This window comes from Rhinoderma darwinii, chromosome 2 (genome assembly GCF_050947455.1).
Source record: "Rhinoderma darwinii isolate aRhiDar2 chromosome 2, aRhiDar2.hap1, whole genome shotgun sequence".
Lineage (NCBI taxonomy): Eukaryota > Metazoa > Chordata > Amphibia > Anura > Rhinodermatidae > Rhinoderma > Rhinoderma darwinii.
The window spans coordinates 429,757,950-429,783,617 of NC_134688.1; the positions used below are offsets into that span (position 1 = coordinate 429,757,950).

Consider the following 25,668-nt stretch of genomic DNA (forward strand, 5'->3'; position numbering starts at 1 on the left):
TGGTAACTTTGCATGGGCGGTCCATGGTGGGACAGTCCGCTGTCAGTGACAATCAAGTGACAGTTAGAGATGGAGCTGGAAAATAACTCTTTCGTTCTGGGCATTGATGTGGGCACAAGTTCTGTAAAGGCCGTGGTACTCGAGCCTGTAACCAAGGAGGTGCTGCACAGCGAGAGCCGGGACACAAGGGCAGGGCTGGAGAGTGAGTGTGGAGCACAGGTGAGACAGCTCCTGAACTGCTCTCGGCATGCTGGAACTTTTAGTTCCACAGCAGCAACAGAGTGATAGATTTATGCAATTCTATATTTGTGGATTGCTCCATATGCAGTTTGTAACGTGGACTATATAAATGATGCCCCCACCTTATTTACAGCTACTTATTTTCACACATAGCCTTACTATTTATAACAAGACATCTTGTAGATGCCCTGAAATTAAGATCGGTTCAAAATGGCGCACAAAATTAAGGATAAAGACGGTCATGTGCATAAGACCTTAAAGGGTAACTAAATGTTCGACAAACTTCTGACATGTTATAGTAACATGTCAGAAGTTTTGATTGATCTGAGCACTGACCCCGACCGATCGCTAAAACGAAGCGGCAGAAGTACTCTTGTGACCGCTCAGACATGTCAGAAGTTTCTCAACGTTTAGTTACCCTTTAAAGTAGTGCTCCACCTTTAATATGTTACATTATAACTTGCGTAAGGAGTAATTCCCTTTAAGGAGGAGTTCTCACAGAGTTTTTTGACGCGGAAACCGCGTCAGAAAACGCTCCAAAAAAATGGCCGAAAATGCCTCCCATTGATTTCAATGGGAGGCGGAGGCGTCTTTTTCCCACGAGCGGGAAAAAGAAGGGACATGCCCTATCTTCGGGCGTTTACGCCTCTGACCTCCCATTCACATCAATGGGAGGCAGAGAAAGTGTATTTCTCTGTGTTTTTTGGCCACGGGCAAAAAACGCATCGAAAATCGGCGTGCAGGCAGAGCAAAATCTGCCTCAAAATTCCAAACGAAATTTTGAGCCAGATTTTCCGCCTGAAAAAACTCTTGTGTGAACCCAGCCTAAGACCACTGTCACACAAGTGTATTGGAGATTCAGTTGTGTGGTGGGAAAACGTTGGATTTGTGGCCGTTCTGCTCATATTACGCTGATGTGATATTACTATCTGACCTACTCTCTTTAGCTATTCCAGCCTCCTGATAATCTACAATATTCCCTGTGCTTGCCTGGCTGGTCCTTTAAGCCCAGTTCACATGGCGGATTTTGCCCAGCAGGTCCCTGGTCACACAAAATCCGCCACGGAGCTATTAAGATTTCTCCTCCCATTGACTTCAATGGAAGATGCGGGCGGAATCTGTCTGAATATCAAGCAGGACGCTTCTTTTTACCACTAGCTGAAAAACTCAGCTAGCGGGAAAAAGAAGCGTCCGACTCCCGCTCAAATTAATGAAAGGCGGAATGTTTCAGTGGAATCTGCGGCGGGTTCTGCCGATAAAATTCTGCCGTGTGAACAGGGCCTTAAAGAGGAACTATCATCTCTTCTGATTTCTCCAGTTTTAGTAAATACTTGTATTCCACATAACATAACAATTCTGGAGCATCTTTTCTTAGAATTCTTCGTTGCACTATTCTTCTGTTACTACTCCTGGAAATTTATAAATAAATTGGCAGCTGTGTGTTACCATTCCCCTTGTCAATGGGGCGTGTCCCTACGGTCTCACTCTGTCCAATCAGTGCTAGACTTTGTTGGGACCCACCATATTGAATTGATATATGCCATTCTGGATCTGTGGGAAGTTGGGTGAGGACCCCTATCGCACTGCATTGCTGTCATTACTTGTGCAAGTCATGAATTTATATATCCAGGTCATTTTAGAGAAATGTTCTCTAGAACCGAAATAATTGAGATCAATTTTCTTCTTGTTTCAGGGAAAAGAACAAGATGTCTGTCAGATAATAAGGGCTCTAAATAATTGCTTGACCGCTCTTCCCAGCGATAAGCTACGAAAAGTTTCACGAATTGGGGTGTCTGGACAAATGCATGGAGTCTTATTCTGGAGAACAAACCAAGGTGTAATATCTCGGTGATATAGTTTTTCAACTTATTTCCATTAGTGAATTTTGAGTTGACAGAGGGGGTCCCCCGTCCAGGACCATCATCTATTAGGAGAGCAGCTACACTGTGTGAGTCCCTTCTCTGGAGGACCATGGGACAGTTCGAGTTTACATTCCTATACTACAAAAAGGTCTAACTTGGTGTGAGGTCAATTCTAACTTTTGCTATGATGTCTGTGTACGCTCCTGGGACCAGATACAAAAAAAGACAAGTATAAGGTCGTATTCACACGGCTGTGTCCGGTCCTTGATATACGGACCGTATATAACTGTGATGCTAGGATCCCGGCTCCCTGAGCTGTGGTCGGTCCGAGTAATACGGCCGACATACGGTCCGTGTATCACAGACCAAACACGGCCGCGTGAACCCTGCCTTAGTGTTCCCTTTATACTCTTTGTCCCTTTAGGACCCACTTCTGGTTCTGGCTTAAAAAAATGCATTGAAACTGCATCAAAAACTGCCCCAACATGCAATGTGTGAGCTGGCACTAGGCTTAATGGTGCTTACTAGTATTTCCTACCACTATCACCCATATGTATAACTGGCAGGAAGATTTTTATTTTTTATTATTATTTTTACTTTGCTAGTTTTTTATCAATTTTTTTAATTTTTTTCGCAACGAAGAGTTCTGGTTGTTACTTACAGATTCTTCCACGAGGGTGCGCTCTCTTACCTCTACATTTGTGAGCCTCCAGACTCCGGCAGGAAACACTACAGATGAGTTATGGCTATTGTGTTGTCATCTACCATACTGCACCTGTATTTTGGAATACACTACTTCTATTTCAGTAACCAGGCGCAGGAGTGCCCCTAATTGGCGAGATGATACTTGAATAGGATCTAAAACTGTGTTTTTCAATGCGTAGCACACACAATTTAGGTGCTGTGACCTGTCACAGATTTCTTCTTTCAATCAGACTTCTCTCTCCTCCAAGAAAGAGTTACATGTGAGCAGCTGCTGATTGTCAGCTCACGTGTCAGCAAATGCTATGCACCTTTGTGCAAGTCATCGGTGAGAGGTCTGGCGTTGGAACCCCCTTAAATGGCTGGAATATTAGAGCCTAACTCCACTTTTTTCTTTACTCAAATCCTCACCACTGCATTTTCCAGCTGTTAATTATGATCTGTATTGGTGACTATACATGCAATAGACACAACGGTTGTGGTCACCAATAGTCATTTTCTGCAGCATAGAACAGCGCCTATAAGGAAGAAGCAGGAAGGTGGGCGTGGAGTCAGGCTTTAAAGTCTTTGGACATTTTTGGGGTATTTTTTTATTTTATTGAAATGCACAGAGAATGCACAGTTTTACGTCTGCAGCTTCTATGTATCACGGTACATAGAAGCAGCAGAAAGATGTTCTGAGCCAAATCCGTCATTAAGCTTCACTGACGACTCGGCTGAAGGGCTCCAGTGCAATTTTCTAAGCTTAGTTCTGATCAAGTTAAAGTGGATCCAGCTTAGTGACGGATTCGGCTCAGAGCGTCTTTCTGTAGCTTTTATGTACCGTGATACATAGACGAGGCAGACATGAAACTGTAAAATTTTAATAAAAGACCATTACAAATGTGATTTAAAAAAAAAAAAAATTTTTTTTATTTATATATATATATATATATATATATATATGCATTTCAAAATAAAATTACCCAAAAAAAGATGTCCATAGCCTTTAAAAGGACTCTGTCACTAGTTTATTAATTCCCTATCTCCTGACTAATCTAACAAACGTTTATTATTTGCAAAGTTATGATAGTTTTTCTAAATATGCTAATGTGGCTCTAATAACCAAATAGGAGGTGACTCCTGGGTGTAATGTTTTCTGTATGACGCTGTCCAATCAGCATACAGCTTCTCCCTCTTCACTGCCCAGCAATACAGTGTTTATCTTATAGTATATAGCTTCCATGTGTATTAAACTGGCAATATCTCCTGTTGAGTCACAGCTAGAACTGCGATCCTGTGTCATATTGAATATTAGAATGCCCCCAGAATCGCTGTTCTAGGTGGTCCACAGCCGGAGATATGGCTATTTGAAGTGATCCCCCTTCCCTCCTGCCTCAGTCTCTCACACTGTGTGAAGCAGCTTCATGCTGATAGGACAGGACAAAGGTTGTGAGGAGGCTCCACCTCAGGAGAATCGCTGCTGTTACCTCCCACTTGTCTAATAAAGGCTCATTTACATATTTAGAAAATAGGGCATAACTTTTAAAATAATAAACTTTTTGGGACACAATTTTCACTAGCGTTATCAGTGTGACAGCGCCTATTAGATTAGCTAGGAGATAGAGTATTACTAAACTAGTAACGATGCTATTGTGATTTTATATATATAATGTGTGTGTTTTTGTTTTTCTTACAAGGATGTCATTGGATTAATAGCGTAAATCTCAGAGTCTTTGAGCCAAATGCAGTCAGCCAACTTGTCACCTGGGAAGACGGACGATGTACTACAGACTTCTTGTCCTCTTTACCTCGGCCGCAGTCCCATCTTAATGCGGCATCAGGCTTTGGCTGCGCTTCAATATTCTGGTATTTAAAGAACAGGTACAATATACTGTTAAGTTGAACGGCTCTAAATTTATAACACAATCTACTATTATACTATGTGATTTTAGAGAAAACAAGTCTAGTAGTCCGCCATCATGGTGAATTTGCCACAAAACAGTGGGGTCGCGTGCAATTTTCATTGTGCTCTAAAGGAAAATCACAGACACAAACAAGGCTCGTTCATCGGCTGATTGTAACATTTATCTTGCAAAAAATATTATCGTTGTCGGCAGTTTAAACAGGGACACGTGATAAAAATGTATGGGGACGAGCGATCATAGTAACGAGTGCTCGTCCCCATACATAGCTCCTTGTGAAAATAGCAAACGATCACCGATCAACGACGCTGGGCCGTGTAAGAGGAGCTTTAGATGCACTAAGTTAAGGCTACATTCAGATGAGCGTAGCTAACCTCGGATGTGAAAAACTGTTTTTCACGTCCGAGGTGTAGAAGACGCGTTGTCACGGATCCCCCATAGACTAGAGTCAACGGAGGGATGCGTGACACGCAGTAAAATAGGACATGTCCTACATTTCACAGACCCTTCACACGCTCCGTTGAAACAACCGTCGTGGCAACAGCTCCATTGAAATACATGGGTTCAAAGTCCGGGTCAGGACCTCCTCTCAGGACTTAGACCAGCTGTCCGCCTAGGATGACTGGTTATTTATTCACAGTTGCTCACATTTGGTAAGTCTAATCAGTTCCATTATTGAATAATCTAAACCCTGTTCAGTGGAAGGTCTAGTCATCGTCCGGAGAAGGAACCCGACCCTAAACACATTCTATCCCGATGCGTTTCCTCTTGATATAGGATTCATCAGGGGATATAGTCAAAGATGAAGAGCAACAGCAAAGTTTGCAGCAGCAGCATGACCTATGGTGGCGTCAATCTGCTGTACCACTAGGCCGTGTTTTATGTTTTTTACATCCGTTTTTAGATGAGGGTTTTATGACATGTGCTTTTATGTTTTCTACAGGCCTGAATTCCTTCAGCAATATGATGCAGCTGGTACAATCCAGGACTACGTTGTCTCTGTGTTGTGTGGACTCCGGAAACCACTGATGTCTGTACATAATGCTGCTAGTTGGGGATATTTTAATACCAGGACCAAAACCTGGAACACGGATATGTAAGTTGTAGTGTGGTATATATTATAACTTCTCATGTGATACAGGGTTAGGTATCTAACCGTACAACGTTGCTTTCAGAACACTCCCTGATTAGATTGTAATACGGTATAATACAGGAGATAGTTTTTGCTAGTGACATAAAATTACATAAAACAGCCGGATACTCTACAACAAATTCTGTTAAGCCATGAAATCATCACACTGGCCGCGCTCCTTTCATTTACCGGGATGTGGGTAATGCTTAGGGTATGTTCACACGTAGTCAACAAAAACGTCTGAAAATCCAGAGCTGTTTTCAAGGGAAAACAGACCCTGCTTTTCAGACGTTTTTTTACCAACTCGCATTTTCCGCGGCGTTTTTCGCGCCGTTTTTGCGGCGTTTTTTACGTCCGTTTTTGGAGCTGTTTTCATTGGAGTCTATGAGAAAACAGCTCCAAAAACGTCCAAAGAAGTGTCCTGCATATAATGTATATAAGTGTCCTGCACTTCTTTTGACGAGGCTGTATTTTTACGCGTTGTCGTTTGACAGCTGTCAAACGACGACGCGTAAATAACAGGTCGTCTGCACAGTACGTCGGCAAACCCATTCAAATGAATGGGCAGATGTTTGCCGACGTATTGGAGCCGTATTTTCAGACGTAAAACGAGGCATAATACGCCTCGTATACGTCTGAAATTTGGCCGTGTGAACATACCCTTAGCGACTCCCTCACTGTTAACGCACTTGCGAAATCACTTGTAATATGCAAGTAAAATAATACTACGAATTGTTTGGTAAAAATAATATTGGGAAAAGGCTTTGTATTGTAATAAAATAGTATGGTGCCATAATGCTATGCGTACAAAATGAAAGACAATTATTTGCATTCATTGTATAGAAGTGAACAATATAACAACCTGGAAGAAAAATAAAGTCACCAGTTTATATATGATGTTAACGTCTACTAATCAGCTGTTTCTCAGGGCTTATTCAGATGAACGTGTAACTTGTCCGTGTGACGGCCATTTTTTTTTTACGGCTGTCACACGGCTGGATGTATTTCTTTGGGGCTATTCACATGACCGTTGTTTTAACGGACCGTGGGAAGGGCCCGTGAAAAAATAGGACGTCCTATTTTTGTCTTTCCACAGAACCCTCAATAGACTCATGTCTGAGGGATCTGTGAAAATGGGTCCCGCACGGGTGCAAATCAGCTGTGAAAAACACGTTTTTTCACTGCCGATTTCACACACTTTCGTCTGAATAAGGCCTCATGCCCACTTCAGTTATTTTCGTCAGGGTGCTATACGTTTTTTTTAACTGATAGCACCCTGACACATTCATTTCAATGGGGCCATGCACACTTCCGTTGTTTTAAAGGAACCGTGTGGCCCTTCCGTCACAAATAGAACAGGTCCTACTCCTGTCCCTTTTTGACGGAACTGTCTCGGCCTTTTCATTGATTTGGTCCGTGAAACAACGGACTGCACACGGAAGCCATCCGTGTGCGGTGCGTGTTTCACGGATCCGTCATTAACTGCCGTACGACGGCCAATGGAAGTGTGCATGAGGCCTAACCCCATGCACATGACCATGCCTGTAATCACGGCTCGCAGTTGTGGGCACGGCCGTCTGCTGAGGGCCGCCCGCATTTTCGGCCGTGCTCCCATACAATGGGAGTACGGCCCGTAAAACACGAAAAAACTGACATGCTCCATAATTCCCGGCACAATTCTACAGAACGGACACCCATCCATAGCGATACGGAAAGGTGTCCGCGGCCAATAGAACTGAATGGGTCCGTAAAAACCGCGGACCGTATTACGGTCTGCGGTTTTACGTTGTGTGCATGGGGCCTCTGTCATATATTTTCTGGAAAGCTGTGTGTGTCAAACAATGGGCATTGATGCAGCTTCTACAAGGGTTAGAGTCTGGGGTGGCACATCTGCGTAGTTGTGCGTCAGTATGGGGATGTTTTGCTGCAGAACTAGGTCGTTTTATGGCAGTTTTGTGATCCTTCTCACGGTTTTAATTGGTGATTGTTTTCCCTATCAGATTACAGGAGTGGGGTTTTCCTATACGTCTTCTCCCTAATGTTGTGGATGCTGGGTGTATTGCAGGGAAGACTTCTTATGAGTGGTGTGGAATTCCACAAGGGACAGAAGTTGGCGTGGCCTTGGGAGATTTCCAGTGTTCAGTCTATAGTTCTTTAACTAATAGCACCGATGCAGGTACGGATAAACTATAGTTCACCTACTTCATAGCATTAAGTCTCAGGTCATAGATCATATATGGTATAATAATAATAATATAATATAATATGCATCTGAACCGAGTTCTCCATCACTGAATGAAATACCTCTATTGTTTAGTTGTGTTAATGATGAGACAAGTGTTTCCCACAGGGTGTTCTACCTCAGCTTGTGAATGCAAGAAGTCCTCACACTGTTTAGTCCTTATTTTTATTTGCTCAGAACCCTTTTAATACTGGCAATAGATTTGTACGTATCATGTCTGCCCTGGTACTAGAGTATATAGTACTTTTTTATATCTTGTGCCGAAAAAGATAAAGTACTCTGTGTGCCATGCAACATGAAAGCCATACAGCACAAACTGTTACCATGTATGAGACATAAGAGACAAGCTCACCTACGCTGGATTCACATGAGCATGTTCGGTCGGTAAAGGACGAAACGTATTTCGGCCGCAGGTCCCGGACCGAACACAGTGCAGGGAGCCGGGCTCCTAGCATCATAGTTTTGTACGACGCTAGGAGTCCCTGCCTCTCCGTGGAACTACTGTCCCGTACTGAAAACACGATTACAGTACGGGACAGTTGTGCTGCAGAGAGGCAGGGACTCCTAGCGTCGTACATAACTATGATGCTAGGAGCCCGGCTCCCTGCAGTGTGTTCGGTCCGGGACTTGCGGCCGAAATACGTTCCGTCTTTTACGGACCGAACATGCTCGTGTGAATCCAGCCCTAATGTTCCTTGCAGTGCTTATGTGACTTAAAAACGGATGAGGGAATATGTTGTATTAGCAGGGCCGATTCGATCTTTTCTGCTGCCTGAGGTGAAAATTGAAATGGCGCCCCTCAGATCTTGATTGACATCGTCCTGGCTGTGCTGCATCACTACCAGCCTCCTACGTTGCCTTCTACCCCCCTGGCATGTACGGTACAGAGATAAAGCTGAGCAGAGTATACCTCGCTGCACTGTGCGTGCCCCGGGACTACTAGGCAATGGCGCATCCGAGAAAGTTGGAGGAGACTGGTAGTGATGTATAACAGCCAGGGCGATGTCAATCAAGCATGGAAGAGTAGGTTTGGAGCCAAGACTATGTGACTCTTTAGGATAGCAACACCGCCTCATGACCCCTTATAGAGTAATTCACACACACCGTGCGTCGTTTTAAAAGTTGATTTTATAGATTTTGCTGCATCTAAAAAAAACATACAAGGGGATGTTTGGAAATATTGTCAGGTCATGTATTACCACATGGTTTCGGTTCAAGGGGTTAAAACTACTTCAACTGTACCCATTAAATATACAATGAATTGCAACAATTCCTTCTGCCCTGCAATTTTGTTATTATAAATATATCCTATATAATTAAAGCACCAGAACCAAGCTCTGACATATATGGCTCCAGAACTAAGCTCAGTACATATGTACAGCACCAGAACCAAGCTTAATACATATATACAGCACCACAACAAAGCTCAAAACATATATACAGCACCAGAATTAATCCTCCGTACATATATATACAGAACCAGAACCAAGCTCGGTACCTACATACAGCACCAGAACAAAGATCAGTACATAAATACAGCACCAGAACCAAGATCAGTACATAAATACAGCACCAGAACCATCCTCAAACATATATACATCACCAGAACCAAGCTCAATACATATATACAGCACCAGAACAAAGCTCAGTACATATATATATATATATACTGCCGTTCAAAAGTTTATGGTCACTTAGAAATTTCCTTTTTTTTTTAAAGAAAAGCACAGTTTTTTTCAATGAAGATAACATTAAATTAATCAGAAATACACTCTATACATTGTTAATGTGGTAAATGACTATTCTAGCTGCAAACGTCTGGTTTTTAATGCAATATCTACATAGGTGTATAGAGGCCCATTTCCAGCAACCATCACTCCAGTGTTCTAATGGTACATTGTGTTTGCTCACTGTGTTAGAAGGCTAATGGATGATTAGAAAACACTTGAAAACCCTTGTGCAATTATGTTAGCACCGCTGTAAACAGTTTTGCTGTTTAGAGGAGCTATAAAACTGACCTTCCTTTGAGCTAGTTGAGAATCTGGAACATTACATTTCTGGGTTCGATTAAACTCTCCAAATGGCTAGAAAAAGAGAGCTTTCATGTGAAACTCGACAGTCTATTCTTGTTCTTAGAAATGAAGGCTATTCCATGCAAGAAATTGCCAAGAAACTGAAGATTTCCTACAACGGTGTGTACTACTCCCTTCAGAGGACAGCACACACAGGCTCTAACCAGAGTAGAAAGAGAAGTGGGAGGTCCCGCTGCACAACTGAGCAACAAGACAAGTACATTAGAGTCTCTGGTTTGAGAAATAGACGCCTCACAGGTCCTCAATTGGTAGCTTCATTAAATAGTACCCGCAAAACACCAGTGTCAACGTCTACAGTGAAGAGGCGACTCCGGGATGCTGGCCTTCAGGGCAGAGTGGCAAAGAAAAAGCCATATCTGAGACTGGCTAATAAAAGGAAAAGATTAATATGACACACAGACATTGGACAGAGGAAGATTGGAAAAAAGTGTTATGGACAGACGAATCGAAGTTTGAGGTGTTTGGATCACACAGAAGAACATTTGTGAGACGCAGAACAACTGAAAAGATGCTGGAAGAGTGCCTGACTCCATCTGTCAAGCATGGTGGAGGTAATGTGATGGTCTGGGGTTGCTTTGGTGCTGGTAAAGTGGGAGATTTGTACAAGGTAAAAGGGATTTTGAATAAGGAAGGCTATCACTCCATTTTGCAACGCCATGTCATACCCTGTGGACAGTGCTTGATTGGAGCCAATTTCATCCTACAACAGGACAATGACCCAAAGCACACCTCCAAATTATGCAAGAGCTATATAGGGAAGAAGCAGGCAGCTGGTATTCTATCTGTAATGGAGTGGCCAGCGCAGTCACCAGATCTCAACCCCATAGAGCTGTTGTGGGAGCAGCTTGACCGTATGGTACGCAAGAAGTGCCCATCAAGCCAATCCAACTTGTGGGAGGGGCTTCTGGAAGCATGGGGTGAAATTTCTCCCGATTACCTCAGCAAATTAACAGCTAGAATGCCAAAGGTCTGCAATGCTGTAATTGCTGCAAATGGAGCATTCTTTGACGAAAGCAAAGTTTGAAGGAGAAAATTATTATTTCAAATAAAAATCATTATTTCTAACCTTGTCAATGTCTTGACTATATTTTCTAGTCATTTTGCAACTCATTTGATAAATATAAGTGTGAGTTTTCATGGAAAACACATAATTGTCTGGGTGACCCCAAACTTTTGAACGGTAGTGTATATATACATAGCGCCAGAACCAAGCTCAGCACAAATACACTTCAGTACGGAGATCATTTGCAAAGCCAGGTTAGCAGCTTCCAGTATGGCCTGAACAATGGTAAGGATATGCTGGGAGTTGCTTTCCCTCCCAAAAATTGTACCACCCATCATCTGTATAAATGATACAGTACATAGTTACATAGTTTGTACGGTTGAAAAAAGACACATGTCCATCAAGTTCAACCAAGGGACGGGAAAAAGGATGGGAAAAATTTCTACACATAGGAGCTAATATTTTTTCGTTCTAGGAAATTATCTAAGCCTTTTTTTAAAGCCATCTACTGTCCCTGCTATGACGGCTCCTGCAGTGACTATTCCATAGATTCACAGTTCTCACCATAAAGAAGCCTTGTCGCCCCTGAAGCTTGAACCTTTTTTTCTCCAGACGGAGGGAGTGCCCCCTTGTTTTTTGAGGGGGTTTTACAAGGAACAGGATTTCACCATATTTTTTGTATGGGCCATTCATATATTATATAAGTTAATCATGTCCCCCTTAGTCGTCTTTTCTCAAGGCTAAATAGGTTTAATTCTATTAATCTCTCCTCATAACTTAGATTCTAAATGCCCCTTATTAGCTTCATTGCACTTCTTTGTATTTTTTCCAACTCCAGGGCATCCTTTCTATGAACTGGAGCCCAGAACTGGACTGCATATTCTAGATGAGGCCTCACTAATGCTTTGTAAAGTGGTAATATTACATCCCTGTCCCGCGAGTCCATGCCTCTTTTAATACACGACAATATCTTGCTGGCCTTAGAAGCAGCTTATTGACATTGCATGCTGTTATTTAGTTTATGATTTACAAGTACACCTGTCATCTGCAAAAATAGAAATAGTGCTATTAATCCCATCCTCTATATCATTAATAAATAAGTTGAATAACAGTAAATACAGTAATAATTTGTCAGAGGCAGAATATTTACGATCAGTAAATCACAGGTGATTACAGTCGTTCTCTTTCCTTTTTTTCTTCCTCTGGTCGAGACCACCACGACGACTTCTCACGGCCACGACACCTCTCTGCAGAGTTTGCCATTCCGATGTCTTCATTTTTCCAACATATCCGCACCCCCTATGCTAACACAAAGTCGTCATGGTGCCACACACTGCTCCCTGAATATAACAGCAACATATACTGAGCCCCTGAATATACTGCCCGTGAATACAATCATATCAAACACTGTGATCCTGAATATTGTACTTTACACACTGTGACCCGGAGTGCCGTGAGAACCCTTATAGACATTATAGGCCACCTGAGCCCCTGTTTATGAGCTATCACGCTTAGGGTACTTTCACACTTGTCAAATGGCAGCCTTTTGCTGTTTGGCCAAATACTGCACAGCAAAACCGCATATGTTTTTACCACGAATTGCTGTCATTTTTCAATGCATTTTTTTTGGGCCGCATGGCTTCTACGTGGGAAGCAGAAACTTTTTTTCCCCTATTATTTTTAATCAGCAGCATGTCAATTTATGCTGTGGAATCGCAGCTCTTCTGTGGCGGGTTTTCCCCCATTAATTCAATGGTGAGGTAAATCCTGCAACAAATAGGCACATTTTGGTATTTTAGCAGCAGAAGAGCTGCGATTCCGCCGCAAAAATCGCCAATCCAAAAAAAGCCCTTTTGGTTGAAAAATAATAAAAAGGTTCATACTTTTTATTTACCACTATTACCTCACACTCTGAGTGCAGAACGGCCTCCTACGATGACGTTTCATCCCATTTGACTGCTGCAGCCAATTAGAGGCTGTAGCGGTCACATGGGCTGCAGCGTCATTCCTGGAGGCTTGACTGTACTCAGAACAGAGTTACGCATCGCCGTGACAAAGCCCGGATGCTAAGTATAAACTTGGTTTTTTTTCCCCTGCAGTATTTCCACAGTGTTTATTCCGTCTGAAAATTTGCACCACAATTTGGTACAGTTTTTCGGGCGGAACTCAATGCAGTTTCCAAAACGGATGTACTGTGTACTTTTACGCAGCGTATCCGCCCTGTGTCCTTACCCTCACTCTGTAAGCATGTCGGCTCACACATCAATCATCTGCCAACAAATTAAAAATTAGTCTTGAACGGTGGGGCAACTTTTATGGTTTGTGTTAAACACGTACTCCCTGTGGATGCAGCATGTACCCGTTTATAGGCCGTGTACCGCACCTTGAGAAACACAGGTTTAATGCAAACAATCAGATCGTAACAATAATTGTCCAGTACAACACGTAGCACATGCAGTTTTACCACAAGTCGGTGCGGTTTTCAAATGATTTTTAATGTCTGCAAAAAACCCAAGACATTAACAATCGTTCAACAGCCACTATATGTGTCTGTACCCTAATGCCTCCATATACTGGACCAGTGACATAAATACAACAACTATAGAGTTCTGCATGCATATACACATACATGTACATATCACACTCACTGATTTTTATATACACAATATGTAACAGACGTACACTAATATGCACCTTACATGCACACATCATATACACACATATAAGCACATTATACACATATAAAGTACACATTGTAAACAACATACACTTACTTTTTATGTAGGATAGCTGTAGAAGGAATCCAGTGCAGCAGCTTCATGGGGTGAGAGCCTCCACTCCAGCACTTTTTCTCACAGCCCGACACTGTGCCTGCAGACACTCTCCCCCACCCCCGCCATCAGGTCCCGACTGCAAAGCTGTATCATATCACAGCAGGAGGAGAGATTCATGTGAAGAGTAGGGAAGGGGGGCTGGAGGGGATCTTTTAAGGTAGCCGCATAGATCATCTGCTAATACCTGGATGGGTAGTGGGACAGCAGTTCTTAGCTGCAGTGCTGCCCCCTTAGAAGTGCTGTACCCTGCCGCCTGAGGCCAGAGGCTCATGTCGCCTCATGGCAGGTGCTACCCTGTGTAATGGGAGTGACAGCCGACAATAATAGAATTGTACTGCGTACGTAAGACGGGTGTCAAAATCAAGGTCCGAATGCCTCCCCTTTGCCTTGCGCCGACGTCACTGGTTTCTTTCGTTAAATCTCATGCAAATCCCACCCTGGCCCTAAAGAAACCAGTGACGTCGGCGCACCCTAGAGCTATCAATCATGCCGAGGGGGCAGTGTTGTGGTAGGTTTAGGCTAGAGCGTATTTGTAGGGCTTGGGACTCAGCGTGCGAGACAAACCTGTTCCGTGTGCCAGCTGGCACACATGCCATGGGTTGCTGCATCCTGGTGTGCGCCATCATCTGAGATCTTGGAGGAGTTGTCCCACATGAATTTTAATGGGACTGTAATGAGCATGCAGTCATATTGCACAGAATGGGACATTTTTCAACTAGGACATTCAAAGATCCAATTCTAAAGATAAAAGTAGTAGGATCATGAAGACAATCCCTTTTATAGAGTGAGATCAGCTTTTATCGCTGAGGAAGTGATGATTGATTCATGGACGGGCTGGTAAGCAGATGGAAACCACTTTAGGTAATAAAGGGGGGTCCAGAGTAGGGTACCCTCCTCTATGATGTCCATATGGCATATGGGAAAGTGTTGTCTTAACCCCCAAACGATATCCTTTAAAACATGACAAGTAGAAGCACTTGAGGTCTGTTCTGGCTCACATATATTGCGGTTACTACTGTCCTTTTTCATTCAGTATATTAAATGTCTTCTTTGAAATCTAAGTAACAACAATACAGATATATGTATCTACGTAATAATTAACGGTGTTTATATTCATTGTGATTGTGGCTGCATGCCAGAATGCCACTTTACTAACCGCATCTTCTGAGCCTTCACAGTGTCTACAAGTAATTATTAGATCCCCCCAAACAATGGACTGCCAGTCTATCTCCAGGATGTCTATCTTGGGACCTATGTCTCCATACAAATTTTTTAACTAATTTCCAGGAAAAAAGAAAGTATCACGTGGTGGATGAGCCTTTCTTTTTCAGTGATATTGGAGTTTTAACTGGTTGTGCGCTTCTCTGTGTTTTGGCTATGAAGAAGTAATATTATTTATAGGACTACTTGAAACTTTTTCTATGTGGAACTCGATAGTTCTCGTGATTCAGAGCGCCAGCTTCACACCCCCACCCCCCCCCCCCCCCCCCCAAGTGTAGAACTGACATTGGGAGAGGAGGTAGGTCTGGCTGGTTGCCAAGGCTAATGCCGATGCCTCTTTTGCGCAGGAGATTTGCATGTGAGGCTCTGGCGTCCGACTGTTGCCTTAGTAATCGGTCTGCCCTGCTTATTTCCTAACATCCATTCTAAAATTTTGGCGGGAGAGCTGGATCACTGGAGCTAAACTTTAATAAATTGAGGATATACAATTTACAGAATATCTCATTGGTTTCACGTTATTTGATTTTGTGACTTTCTGTGTAGCATGTACATATTTGACTTTTCATGAATTATTATTTTCTAATTTGCAAGTCCTGAATATTAGCACTTCTGCTCAGCTGACCTTCCCTATGCCGGAGGGATTTCAGCCTGAAGACCACCCTAGTCCTACGGAAGCTGTGACCTATTTTCCTTACTTCAAGGATCGGTATTTGGCAGTTGCTGCTTCACTGAATGGAGGAAATGTTTTTGCATCCTTTGTCACAATGTTGGCTCAATGGACAGCAGATCTAGGTAATATCTGTACTGTCAATACATATACACCGTCTGATTAACTGTGCAGATATTTATACAATGTTAAAGGGTAACTAAACGTTTGACAAACTTCTGACATGTCATAGTGACATGTCAGAAGTTTTGATTGGTGGGGGTCCAAGCACTGAGACCCCCATTAATTGCTAAAACGAAGCGGCAGAAGCACTCTTGTGAGCGCTCAGCTGCTTAATTTCTGTCCGGCTTTTCCCCGAAATCAATGTATCGGAGTACGAGCTTAATAGAAAGTCTATGAGCACGAACTCCGATACATTGATTTCCGGGAAAAGTCAAACAGACACGAAGTGACTGGGCACTCACACGAACGCTTCAGCAGGTTTGTTTTAGCGATTGTTGTGGGTCTCAGTGCTCAGACCCCACTAATCAAAACGTCTGACATGTCACTATGACATTTCAGAAGTTTGTCAAACGTTTAGTTAGCGTTTAACATATTCCGCTGTGAATTTCTGAAAGTATATTAATTTTTATTGGCCCCTTCTCCATTTGAGTACTACATCATCTACACACAGAGATTAGGGCCAAATTATTATAATAACCAGTTGACCTAACAGTTTGTTTTTGGATTAGGGGTTGGACTAACCATGCAAATGCGGCAAGAATGTACAGCTTCTTTGTGCATTTAAGTACATCCTTTAATCTAGCACGATGGCTCAGAAATCCTGATAATCTAGCATGTGGCAAAAAAAATCCCATGACAAATTAAAAGAAATTTGCTCATAGCCAGGCTTTTGGCAGGTCCATGGTGGCTCCACTTAGGAGCTTGTAAGAAGCAGGTAAATATATAAATCAATCAGACATAACATTAAAATCACTGTCACATGAAGTGAATAACATTGATCTGGTTAGAAATGGCACCTGACAAGGGGTGGCATATGTTATGCAGCAAGTAAACACTCAGTTCTTGAAGTTGATCTGTTGGAAGCAGGAAAAATGGGCAAGTGTAAGGATCTGAGTGACTTTGGCAAGGGCCAAATTATGATATACTCCTATCACAAAATATAGGCAGAATAATAAGTATAATGCAAAATACAACATCTTTATTAGATAGAAAATAAAATACAAGATAGATAGATAGATAGAAAATAAAATACTAGATAGATAGATAGATAGATAGATAGATAGATAGATAGATAAAACTTTATTTATCACCAAGGGGAAATTAGTTTATCGTCACAAATATAAAACAATATAAAATGGAACAACAAACGCATGATGCACGGATCCCCACATCGAAATACTAAAAACCTCCTATAGGAAGAAATGCGTAGGTGAATACAACAAAGTGCAAGTGCCTGAACAGTAAATGTAGCAGCCCCATACTGACAAGTTTCGAGTTAGGGAAAATAATTAGACTACACAGGCACAAAAAGTAGGACAGAATACAGACCAAAAGAGGCGGACCCTGATCCCCAACACGTGTTTCGCTACCTGCTTCGTCCGGGGGTCTAAAATTATCCAAATTATGATGGCTGGACAACTGGGTCAGAGCATCTCCAAAACGCCAGGTCTTTTGAGGTGTTTCTAGTATGCAGTGGTTAGTACATACCAAAAGTGGCCTAAGGAAGGACAACTGGTGAACCGGCTACAGGATCATAGACGCCCAAGGCTCATTGAAGCGCTTGGGAAGCAAAGGCTACCCCAACTGGTCCACTCCCACAGAAGAGCTACTGTAGCACAAATTTCTGAAAAGGTTACTGTTGGCTTAGATTGAAAGATGTCTGTACACACAGTGCATCACATCTTGCTGTGTATGGGGCATCATAGTTGCAGACCGGTTAGAGTGGCCGTTCCGATACCTGTCCACCACCGAAAGCGCCTACAGTAAAGAAACAGGAGAAGGGGGCCTGGTCTGATGAATCACATTTGTTTTTACATCATGTGGATGGCCGGGTGCGTGTGCGTCACTTACCTAGGGAAGAGATTGCACCAGGAGGCAGTGTGACGAACTGAGCAATGTTCTGCTGGGAAACCTTGGGTCCCGGCATTCATGTGGGTGGTTCACACCGGTGGCGTAATTATGGGGGTCGTAATTGCGACCGGGCCCCGAAGACAGAGGGGCCCCCCGCACCACATGAATGAAAAGTTGCTAAAGTAAATGGGGCCTATGTAAAAAAAAACTACACGGGTCCCTGTTACTATAGTGACTGACTGTACGTACCCCACTCTTTCAGGAGCCCAGCGGGGGTACTGACATCACAGCGCTGTACGCAACGCATGACATCACAACGCTATGCACTGCGCACAACATCCCGACCCTGGATGGAGTCAGGACTTCCACTGTGGCCAAAGAGTAGGGTAAGTTTAATATTACTGTCTACTGAAGCTTATGGGTCGGGGTCCGACTCCCGGGACCCCCGCCAATCAGCTGTTTTGAAGGGGGTGCAGCGCTCGTACAAGTGCTACTTCCCCTTCATTCCGGTCACTTTCCCACACTGAATCGCCGACATGGATGTACAAGCGCTGCATCCCCTTCAAAAAAGCTGATTGGGGGGTCCCGGGAGTCGGACCCTGACCCATCAGCTATTGATGGCCTATCCTGAGGATAGGCCATCAATGTTTAGGGACTGGACAACCCCTTTTAAGCCTACTATGTGGTAGGCTTAGATACAGGGCCCCAGCAGACAGTAATCTTATACTGTATAACATTACTGTCTGCTGGACCCTGTATCTAGGCCTACCTTAGGCTTAGATACAGGGTCCAACAAACAGTATCACACATGCACATGGGCCCTGTATCTAAGGCCCTGTTCACATCAGCACTGCCCTTGCGTCTGAGGTTTCCGTCGGGTTAACCCCTCAACGGAAAGGCAAATGGAAACCTTAGCTTCTGTTTGCATCACCATTGATCTCAATGGTGACAGAAATTTTGCTAATGGTTACCATTTGTCACCATTGTGAACAAGTTCCGTTGTTTTGGCGGAATCAATAGCGCAGTCAAAAATGCAAAACAACTGCATCCTGTCACAACGGTGAAAAACTGAAACCTTTAGCAACGTTTCCATCACCATTGAGATCAATGGGGAGGGAAACGGAAGCTGAGGTTTCAGTTTGCCTTTCTGTTGAGGGGTTACCCGATGGAAACTTTGATGACGGCTTTTTTATTCTCAATAAAATGGTTAATGAGGGTTGTGTGTTTTTTTTTTTTATTTCAATAAATCAATTTTTTCTATGTCTTTGTAATTTTTTTAATCTTTATCGCTACCGCCTTAGTAATTGCCGCTGACTGACAGCGTCCATTACTAAGGCGGGGCTTAGCTGGTGAAAAGGCTAACACTAACCCCAGTATTACGCTGGTACCCACTGCATCAGGGGTGCCGGGAAGAGCCGGGTACGATCCAGTACCCGACCATCTGTATTGATGGTCGGGCACTGGGGGGGCCACAAGCTGGTGCTATTAGGCTGGGAAAGGTGGCCCTTCCCACCCTGGTAATGCTAGGCTGCTGCTGTGTTGCATCTGGCTGGTTATGAAAAATGGGGGGACCCCACGTCATTTAAAAAAAAAAATATAATAATTATTGGAAATCACGATGTGGGGTTCCCACATTTTTATAACCAGCCAGATACAACATAGCAGCAGCAGCTTAGCATTACCAGGGTGGAAGGGCCACTGTTTTTGGGCTTTCCCAGCCTGATAATACCAGCCTGCGGCCGCGCCAGTGCCCCTCCATCACTTCAGATGTTCGGGTACTGGATCATACCCGGCTCTTCCCGGTACCCCTGGTGGCAGTGGGTACCAGGGTAATAATGGGTTTAGTGTTAGCCTCTTCAGATCTAACATTAAGCCCAACCTTAGTAATGGGCGTTGTTGATCAGCCAGCAGCTACCGGTATTACTAAGGTCTCTTGCACATGACTGCTGTGCCACTCGGGCCTTTTTGACGGCATCCGAGTGGCACCCGATAGTCTTCACGAACCCATTCACTTTAGCGGGTGAATCGGGTCCGTGAAAAAGGGACTCAGTCGTGTGCATAAGGCGTTAGGCGGTAGTAATAAAGTTTAAAAAAATACAAAGACATAGATAAAATATTTTATTGAAAGAAAAATCCCACACACAACCCTCATTAACCATTTTATTGAGAATAAAAAAAACAACGTTATCGAAGTAGTCCTCGAATGTGAAGTAGTTCAACAACCGAACTTGTAAAAAAACACAAATACACAAAAATAATTAGTAACACATAAAAAAGCAAAACAATTCTTATACTTACCTTTCCTGGGTCCAGCGCTGGAACCGCAATGTCAGCGAGCTAGGCCCTATATCTAATCCTGTCATGTGTGATCCCGTCTGCTGAGCCGCTGTATCTAATCCTATCCATAGCTATAGGGTCGTAGTGCTATAGATATGCTGTCTCCTATGTACACATATACAGTACATACACGCGTGCATTTTTTTGTGAGGAACACATGTATTGGGGCTATTTCCCCTAATGTTTTAAGTCCTTAGTGACGCCCCTGGCTGCTGGTGCTGCATTGTTGGGTCACTTTGGAGACCCAGTGATTCAGCTGATAGCTGCGTACCGTCGGCCATGAGACATTTTTTTTTGGGGGGGGCCGAGAAGAACCTTTGCATGAGCCTTTAGCTACGCCCCTGATTCACACGTACCGCCTACCTTAACATTGTTGCAGACCAAGTTCACCCCGTCATGCCAATGGTATTCCCTGATGGCAGTGGCCTCTTTCAGCAGGATAATACTCCCTTCCACACTGCAAAAATTATTCTGGAAAAGTTTGAGGAGCATAACAAAGAGTTCAAAGTGTTGACTTGGCCTCCAAATTCCACAGATCTCAATCAAATCGAGCATCTGTGGGATGTTCTGGAAAAACAAGTCCAAATTATGGAGGTCCCACCTCACAACTTACAGGACTTAAAGGACCTGCTACTAACGTCTTGATTCCAGACAACACAGGACACCTTTAGAGGTCTTGTGGAGTCCATGCCTCGATTGATCAGGGCTGTTTTGGTGACATGAGGGAGACCTACACAATATATGTAGTTTTAATGTTATGGCTGATCACTGTATAAGTATGTGTTTAAGTATGTATATTTAGTTATATAGACGTCCAGTTGTTTGTAATATCCAATAGTACCTTTTTGGGTAATATGCTGCATGCTACAATGGAAATTACAGCCCCTTTATTTTATCTCTTTAGTGGACTATTTAGTGGGTGTATTTGCAACCCTAGTGTAACTGTAATGATGGGGGTAGGGAAACAGACAAGTGAGACCTAATCTACCCACCACTCAGTCCCTGCCTACTTGCAACGACCCGCCCTATTCGACGGGGTACAACTGGGCGACAGTCCCTACGCTCAATAAGTGCACGACAGACAAACAGACAAGGGTACACAGAAGCAAGGGAAAAGGGGCAGTTGCCCACGGCAACACCGTGAGCAACAAGAGTGGTGAACGAGCCGAGTCAAACCAGGAGTGTACGAGGTACCAAACGCAGAGCAGGAGAGTAGTGAACAAGCCGAGTCAAACCAGTAGTGTACGAGGTACCAAACGCAGAGCAGAAGAGTAGTCAGTAAGCCAGGGTCAATATGAAGCAGGGTCAAATAGTTCAAGAAGCTGCAGCAGGGCCAGGAAACCAAATGAGAAGAATCACAAGCAAGGAGGAACAGGAAAGGCAGGTATAAATAGACAGAGGGCGGGAGCTAGCTCCGTCTGGCCAGGCTGTGATATGCTCTCCCACTCCTAAGCCTGCCATCCTGATTGGTGGAAGATGGAGTCAGTCTCACAGACATAGAAGCAGGTGCCGACTGATTACCTATGGGCGTAGACACAGAAGCTGAGCCTGGTAACTCTATTATGGTATTCTATTGATGCCCTTATTTTAATAGAGAACCTGTCACTATGACAGACCTGTTTCTTGATTTTACATGGGAATACCTGAAATGTAAGTTTTTTATGTAGAAAGAATTTGGCGATATACACAGAAAACCTGATTTTAAATTGAAAGAATCTAACACAATTAGATAAGTGCAATCTGGTCTCAAGACATCTCCCATTTCCTGTACACATTAGCAGGAGACAGTAACTACATTCGTCTATTTTTCTGGATACAAAGCTTTTCTGTGGGTTCTCTATTTGTGCCAAAAGATTTAACAACTAAAATTCTATGAAATTCAAGATCTCTAAATTATGCAAGAATATATAAGATGTTTTTCTTTTTTTTTTTTCTTTTAATAAACTTTTTAAAATTCATTAACTAAATTTAGTCTAGATTCAGACATACGGTTTCTTGTGCAGTTTTTTTATTAAGATTTTTGGAATTAAAGCCAGGAGAGCATCCTAGAGGGAGGAAATTTATAAAGGAAAAACTGCAATGCAAAACTTTTGCAAGATTTTCGTAGAGAGCGATCAAAGAAAAAATTAGAGCCAAAGAGGACCTAATAATGATCACAATTACTTGCTAGAAATGTGAAACACCAACAAATACATTTAACAATTCCTTAAACGCTGAATATCTGTCATAAATCAATAAGCAGAGATCAGAACAGCCTCAGGGTATGTTCACACGTAGAGTCAAAAACGTCTCAAAATACGGAGCTGTTTTCAAGGGAAAACAGCCCCTGATTTTCAGAAGTTTTTTGAGCAACTCGCGGTTTTTGCATCGTTTTTTACGGCCGGTTTTGGAGCTGTTTTCATTGGAGTCTATGAGAAAACGGCTCCAAAAACATCCCAAAAAGTGTCCTGCACTTCTCTTGACGAGGCTGTAATTTTACATGCCGTATTTTGACAGCGACGCGTAAAATGACAGGTCGTCGGCACAGTACATCAGCAAACCCATTGAAAGTAATGGGCAGATGTTTGCCGATGTATTGGAGCCGTTTTTTCAGACGTAATTAGAGGTGTAAAACGCCTCCATTACGTCTGAAAATAGGTTGTGTGAACCTAGCCCCTTTAAGCTAGCCATACACATAATGTCGATGTCCAACACCCATTGATTCTCCGATCAGCCACAAATGTAATTTTACAGCTGTGGGATAATGCGTTGCCAGGGACCTCTGTCATCACTTATCTTGCAAGGGGAACAAATAATTGGGCATGTTGAAATCCAACCAAGCCGTTTCTTGTTTTCCACTATGTATGTCATCGGGGGGATACACATTGTCCCACATACACATTAGTTTATACTCACATCATTGTGTTACAATTCATCTGCTCGTTTCAGACATGAAAGGATTGGTGAAGGAAAATACATACTTATTTGTGAGAGTGCTCATGCTGTAAATTTGCCTTTTTTTAAAAAAATCTGGAGCCCAAGAAATATTAAGAGTCTGACTAGCATTTTTTTTCTTCTTTACAGGTCTTGAAACTACTGACTCCAACATATACACGAGGGCGATCAGTGCCGCTGTGTCTGCAAATGACACCCACCTTACCATCTGTCCTACACTCTTTGGGGAGAGACATTCTCCAGACAGTCATGCTTCTGTTTCAAACCTGACATCTGCCGAGCTGTCACTAGGTCAGGTGACTAGAGCACTATGTCGCGGCATTATTGAGAACATTCATTCCATGCTACCATCACACCAACTGAAACAGTCTGGGATTAAGCGAATCATTGGGAGTGGAAGTGCATTGGCAAGGAATGCTGCCCTAAAGCAGGAGGTGGAGAAGATCTTCCCTTTCCCTATAGTCTATGGAAAGGATGTTGATTCTGCTGTAGGTGCAGCTATGGTAATGGTTCAAGAGTAACTATCCCTCAACATATTACAAATCTGTGGTCATATTCCGCAAATTTAACAGCCAAATACACGTCAATTGCTTGCAAGAGCCTAGTAATTGCCATGGTAAAGTAAATATACAATATTTGCCTTATAGCATCCAATTTCTGGTGCTGTGCTTTACAGATAATCAACATGTATTTTGCAATATGAATTCCAGAATAATTAAAGTCGAGTGATAATTCAATTTAAAATATTAAACTTTATTTTTTAAGTGTTTGTATATTTTTTAATTAATATCACACAATATGAAAGGCGCATTGTATGTTACATTCAGGTTATAAGGTGTTGTTGTTAATTTTTTCGCAATTACAAAGGTCCATGGATAAGAAAAACGTTGTGTTACCGTTACACGGCCAAATAATACATCTCGGGACTAAGAAACTGCCAGTCCACCGGCATCTTTAGCTCTCTGGAGCATTTCCTATTTTATTCTGGCACACTCTTTTTTTCAGATAAGGTCCCTGAATAATCTATGAACTTTAAAAAAGAACCATCTAAATATCCATATTGGGGCATTATGGACGACGAATAGTAATTGAGGCATCTAGACCATCTGAAGCAGAAGCACTTCCTATGACTGAGAGGGACAGTTTACGCCAAGAGTCCAATTTACTTTCAAATTTTTCTCAAAACGGGGAGAGGTTTAACTTTTCCTAATCCGTGAGCGTCATGGAGATTATAACACCCAAATACTTAAATGTCGTTACCCATGTCAATGGGGAACGTCCGGTTAGAAAAGAGGTGTCCGGTCCATCCACCTGAAAGACCACTGACTTGGACCAATTAATAGACAATCCTGAGTGATTCCCAAATGTGTCAATGACCGACATAGCAGTCATAAAGGAAGAAGTGGAGTCCGCTAAAAACAACAAAAGCTCATATGCATATAATGCTATCTTCTCAACCATATCACCTGTCTTAAAACCTTCTATGTCTTCCTATGAATGAACCAGCGCAGCCAATGGTCCCACTGCCAGTGCAAAGAACTTTTGCCAGGGGCGCAGAGGGCAACACTGCCTAGTGCCTCTATCCAGTGCAAAGGGTTCTGAAAGGGACCCATTCACCCTGATCCTGAATCGAGGTGATGAATACAGTAATTGAATCCAGGAGATAAAAGTTGTACCAAACGCCACTCTAGTCAACACTGCCCACAGGTAACCCCTATTCAATACTGTAAATCGCCTTAGCGGTGTCCAGGGAGCAAATGTTCCTATTGCCTGGGCTATCTACAGGTATTTGCAAATTCAGATACAGCTTTCTTAGGTTTATAGCCATGGACTTTGATGCCATGAAGTCTCATTGATCAGGGTTATTTAACGACCGATTAATCTGCGAGAGTCTAAAAGCTAGCGCCTTTGCAATAATTTTGACATCTACAGGTAGTAGGGATATTGGGCGATAAGAGTCATGAAGAAGCGTGTCTTCGCCTGGTTTAATCAGGAAAATATTCACAGCCTTTTGCATGGAAGGTGGTAAACAACCTGTGTCTACAGCTGCCTGGAACGTCTCTAGCAGGACAGGAAACAATACAGTACCAATTTTTGTATTTTTTTTTGTAAAGCTCCGCAGGGAGACCATCCTGGCCGGGTGCCTTATTGTTAGCAAGTGCTAAACCAGCAGCCTCCAACTTCTCTAACTTTGACAGGGCATCTAACATATCCCTTTGCTCAATAGAAAGAGTAGGAAGGTGAACAGGCTGTAAATATAAGAAAGTCTGGTTTGTGGTCATTCAACTACTAGAGGTATTTAACCGTGAGTAGTATAAGCAGAACATTTCACAGGGGTCATTAACTACGTTACCCAGGGAATGTTTTATTTCTGGGACATATGTGTTACCCTGTTATGCCTTGGCTACAGTAGCCAACCAGTGG

At 42.9% G+C, this 25,668-nt stretch overlaps 1 protein-coding gene across 1 annotated transcript; it reads left to right on the plus strand.

The window, feature by feature from the left end:
* The first annotated feature begins 13 nt into the window (after positions 1-13).
* Positions 14-24,013, plus strand: SHPK (sedoheptulokinase). Its single transcript, XM_075854389.1, has 7 exons — positions 14-219; positions 1,934-2,075; positions 4,484-4,667; positions 5,652-5,804; positions 7,841-8,016; positions 15,825-16,025; positions 23,374-24,013. The coding sequence occupies exons 1-7, from the start codon at positions 70-72 to the stop codon at positions 23,763-23,765; spliced, it is 1,398 nt and encodes a 465-aa protein (XP_075710504.1). The 5' UTR covers positions 14-69; the 3' UTR covers positions 23,766-24,013.
* The last annotated feature ends 1,655 nt before the right edge of the window (positions 24,014-25,668 follow it).

Coding starts and splice junctions, on each gene's coding strand:
- SHPK (XM_075854389.1), top strand. CDS start 70: ATGGAGCTGGAAAATAACTCTTTCGTTCTGGGCATTGATGTGGGCACA. Junction 2,076..4,483: donor ATTCTGGAGAACAAACCAAG/GTGTAATATCTC, acceptor TTTTCTTACAAG/GATGTCATTGGATTAATAGC. Junction 5,805..7,840: donor AAAACCTGGAACACGGATAT/GTAAGTTGTAGT, acceptor TTTCCCTATCAG/ATTACAGGAGTGGGGTTTTC.